The sequence below is a fragment of the Pistacia vera genome, unplaced genomic scaffold (genome assembly GCF_008641045.1).
Source record: "Pistacia vera cultivar Batoury unplaced genomic scaffold, PisVer_v2 Contig438, whole genome shotgun sequence".
Taxonomy (NCBI): Eukaryota; Viridiplantae; Streptophyta; class Magnoliopsida; order Sapindales; family Anacardiaceae; genus Pistacia; species Pistacia vera.
The window spans coordinates 290,471-295,132 of NW_022196266.1; the positions used below are offsets into that span (position 1 = coordinate 290,471).

The window sequence follows — 4,662 nt, forward strand, 5'->3', positions numbered from 1 at the left end:
TATTTCTTGAAATTTCACTGATTTTTGAAAATTATTAAATGCATTCTTATTGAGTTTTTTTTTTTTATATTTTTAAGATGATTTTTGATATTTTTAAGAAGTTTTTTTTTATAATTCTAATAAAATTATATATTTCTATTTAATTAAATGTAAAAAAATTTAAACAAAAATAGAAATTAATATATAAATGCTTATTTAAATAAATAAATAAAATATAAATCATAGAATTTGGCATAAGTATGAAAAAAGTTAATTATTCCTACAATTTTAATTATTTTGAAATATAATAAAATTACCATTTGCACAAAAGTACGACACATCGTTGACAAAATGCGGCCATTTTATTCCTCAGTTCAGATTTGTTCATAACTGAAATGGCGGCTCTGATATGACCAGAAGGTTATTTTGGTAATTTCAACTAAGTGTTAGGTTGATAAGGTTTGAAAATTTTTCTCTTACTTTCTCTCGCCAAACAAACATACATAAACAGATAAACTCGCCTTCAAAACAAACATAAACACAAACAACATTAATTTTTTTCGCAAACACACCCCGGAGGTCATGGAAGTTAAACGCCGTACTCTCCGCTCTTTAGTAACGAAGCTCGGCTCCGTCTCCGAGCAAACTCGCGCCGAAGCTCTTGCCGAGCTGCGTCTCATTTCTAAACACGACGCCGACAGCAGACCAATCATCGCCGAAGCCGGCGCCATCCCCTACTTAGCCGAGACTCTCTACACCTCTTCACAAGCCGCTCAAGAGAACGCCGCCGCTACTCTTTTAAATCTCTCGATCACCTCACGCGACTCTCTCATGTCCACGCGCGGCCTCCTCGACGCAATCTCCCACGCGCTCCGTTACCACTCGTCTTCGACGTCCCCTGCCGCTGTTCAATCCGCCGCCGCCACGTTGCATAGCCTCCTGGTAAACGAATCCTACCGTCCGATCATCGGATCAAAACGTGATATTATTCATTCTTTGATTGAAATTGTGAAAACGCGTAACTCTCAGCCGCGTTCGATTAAAGACGCGTTGAAAGCGCTATTTGGAATCGCGCTTTATCCTTTGAACCGCCAACAGATAATCAATTTGGGCGGAGTTCAGCCCTTGTTTTCGTTGATTGTTAACGAGGGTAGAATTGGAATTGTTGAGGATGCCACGGCGGTTATAGCTCAAATTGCGGGGTGCGAAGAGAGTTCAGAGGAGTTTAAAAAGTGTGGAGGTGTTGATGTGTTGGTGGATTTGTTAGATATGGGGACTGGTTCGCCTGCTCGATTGAAGGAGAATGCAGTGGCGGCGCTGTTGAATTTGGTGAGTTATGGAGGGGAGAAAGTGGGGAAGGAGGTGAGAGAGGCGGGGCTGAAGGTGGCCGATGGAGTTGCTGACGTGGCACAGAATGGAAGCTCGAAAGGGAAGAGCAAGGCGGTGGCATTGTTGAAAGTATTGCTCGAGGGAAATGTGGTTAGAGATTCGCCGTTTCATAGCTTGCTGAATGAATCAAATTTATCGTTTTGAATTGAATAGATTCTCATGCTTGTTTGTATACAATTAGGAGTTTAGATATAGTGATACTTGAAATATAATTGAAACTAATTTGGTTCTTAATTTATTTTGTTTGTATAGCCGAAAAGATTTAATTTTATGACAATAATATATATTCATTATTATTTATTTGTATTCTTGTTCTCGCATAATAAATATATTATCTATGTTTTAGTTGTCTGTTTCTTCTTCAATTTTTGTTGAGTGATTATTTCTCAATTTTGGCAAGACATGAGGTTAGATTTAGATAAAGGGATTTGCATTCAACTTTGATGAATTTCAACTATAGATTTGGCATGATGGGTTATATTTGGAAAGCTCAGAGGAAATGTTATGTCAAATACACTCTTAGAAGAATTTAGAGCCAGTCTGAGCTCGCATATTTTTGCTTTATTCTCTTATTTCTCCTCTCAATTCTGAATTTTAACATTGTTTTGGTAGAATAAAATTTGGAATTGGGGATTGAGTTTTTATTGTTTCCTACTAAAACAACCGCAATTTCATTTACTCACTGTTTTGTCACTGAGTTTCATTTTGCCATATGCAGCCTAGACCTAGATATTGACTTCTCAAATTAAAATTTCTTAACCTTCTAATCTAAGCATATCTTTAAATGGTGTTCGCTCAGAATTATATTGGTATTCAATTGTTGTCTAATCAACTTGTCAACATTTTTTTCTACTTTATTGTAGAGTGCTTTTCTTTTCCCATTAAATTAGTGTGGAAATATTTACGTTACGTGTGATGTGTTTTTATATGTTTTCTCAAAAGGTCCTCTACAACCAGAACTTGGAAATTTTACATCCAAGATATATGAGTATCCAACCCTCTTTATCTATTTTGGCTGTTGAAAAGATGAACTTCCCTAGATATGCATATGCCCTTGTGCATGCAAAATTCTTTACCCATTTCATTTTTATGTGAAATTTATTGACATAAATTTCAGAATATTTTATGGTGTGGAATACATACATCTATATGTTGTGAAAACCAAAATTGCTTAATGGTTACTAGGGTTATGTATGGCCTGAATTTTTAATGCTTGTGGAAATTGACTTTATGTAAGAATATATGTAAGATGGAACAAAAAAATGCTTGTGGAAAGTGGAAAAAAGGGGAAAAAAATTCGTATGGACCACCCCTGCCTTTATAATCAAATATTTCTGGGTTGGGTTAAATAGAGGACAATTGATCTGAGACAAGAGAAATTGGAAACAACCAATGGATAATACATTTAAACAAGATAGCAAGTTGCTCATTTTATCAGAATTACAGGGTTCATATTAGTAGTGACAGGTATATTTTGTTGTTTTGAAACTTTGCTTTTACTGTGCAAAGTATCTGGAAGTAAGGATTTTCCCAGTTAAATATTTCGTTTATTTAGATAATCTTTCAACCATTGTCATATGACATTTTCAAAACCTAGTGAATCTGTCATCTATTTCCAAGGTAGATAGGTAAAGTACTACATTTGAAATCCATATATACTGTATGTGCCATCCTGTTATACGTCATGAAAAGTTCTTTGCTCTTTAGGAATTCAGGATATGTAAAATGAAGTTGAAATAGCACTTGAATTTCTTAAGATGGATTTATTACAGAAGAATGCATAAACTAGCTATTCTCTTTCGGGGTATGCATAAGAGCATTATGATAACTGTTTGTTCTTCTGGAGATTTCATGTTGGCCTGATAGAAAATCAAGTTTTAGGGTGTATAGCTAACATGTATTTTTTTATTTTATTTGATAATTCAGAACGACAAATGCAGGTTATAGATATTGATAAGGTCAGACTAACCTCAATTTAGAACAAGAACATTTCATTGTTGATTGATGTCTCTATTAGGCAGATTTGAAGGGCATGCTTTATATCATTATACATATCTGAGATTTATGACTGAGAACTTCGAAACCAGGTCGATCTATCTGTATTTAGGCTAAAACTTGAGAAAGTTGAGTTATAATGAATTGAGATTAGAGTTCTATTACCATCGGCATCGGTCTCTTAGCTGTAAATTAAACTATTGTATGTATGTGTGTACGAATATTTTTCTCTCTTATCTATCCTAGCAAGTAATATGTTTATTAGTTTTCAAATTGAATATCCAATATATATATTGACTTGTTATACCGTTGACAAGAAAACGAAGACCATTTTGACATAGAAATCGCTCCCACTCCCAACGTTCAGTCTACCAAACCTCTTTGTTGAATGAGTTTCAGGTACCAGTTAGAATTTTCCATCCAAATGATTAACCCAGTCTTAAAGATTGAGAAGTCATTTTGACACATTCAGGATTAAAATATGTGGGAAGACTTATTCACCACCAAAAGAGGGGGAAAATGATATTAATATTGAGTGGGTATTCTTGGAAACGTGGCATTGTTTTAAATTATTTTAATATATATGTATATCAATCAAAATGAAAACCTAGTTATATTGAAAGGCTTGGCCAAGGAATTCAATGTGACTGAGAAAAGCAAAGACTTGAAAGTAAATAATGTTGGCGTGTATGAAGAAAAGTGGACAGAATAAAAAAGAAAAAGATAATTTAAATGTGTATAGATATAATTAATAATATTCAACAATGGTAATATTATGAAACAAACTATTCACATATTTTTCATTGAATGCAAAATCAGAAATTATTTTTTTTAAATCACTTAATCAGAAAAAGTCATATTTTTTCTTTTGAGGGTTGATTTACAAGGTTTAAATCCTAGAATTCGGAAATTAATTTATGGGCCCATGAAAAGGTATTGTTGGGCCCTAATGTAATAATGAATGTGTCTCCTTACTGCTTGACCATGTTGAGCTAAAAATGTTCAGTGCCGTGATTGAGTTGTGATTTGTGTTATGAGAAAGAACAAATACTCTTACAAATTGCAGATTATATTTCTTTCACAAGAATGTTTGACCAGAAAAATTCTATGAATACCCACCACTTAAATTATTCAGATCTACAACTAATACATATCAAAACACCCTTCAAACCCATTATTTATTTTTTTAAGTACATAATTTTAAAAGAAATTTTTCTTATCAATTCTCAAAGACTCTTTTTTTCATCATTTTTTTATTTAAATAAGCATTACTATACTGATTTTGTGTGTGTATATATA

General features: G+C 33.5%; 1 protein-coding gene across 1 annotated transcript; it reads left to right on the plus strand.

The window, feature by feature from the left end:
- Positions 1 to 475: 475 nt before the first annotated feature.
- On the plus strand, positions 476 to 1,673 carry LOC116144107 (U-box domain-containing protein 4). The gene has a single exon (XM_031429564.1). It carries the CDS (start codon positions 562 to 564, stop codon positions 1,510 to 1,512), a length of 951 nt encoding a protein of 316 aa, XP_031285424.1. The 5' UTR covers positions 476 to 561; the 3' UTR covers positions 1,513 to 1,673.
- Positions 1,674 to 4,662: the final 2,989 nt, after the last annotated feature.

What these genes read in the sequence shown, in the direction of transcription:
- LOC116144107 (XM_031429564.1), top strand. Translation starts at nt 562, where the DNA reads ATGGAAGTTAAACGCCGTACTCTCCGCTCTTTAGTAACGAAGCTCGGC.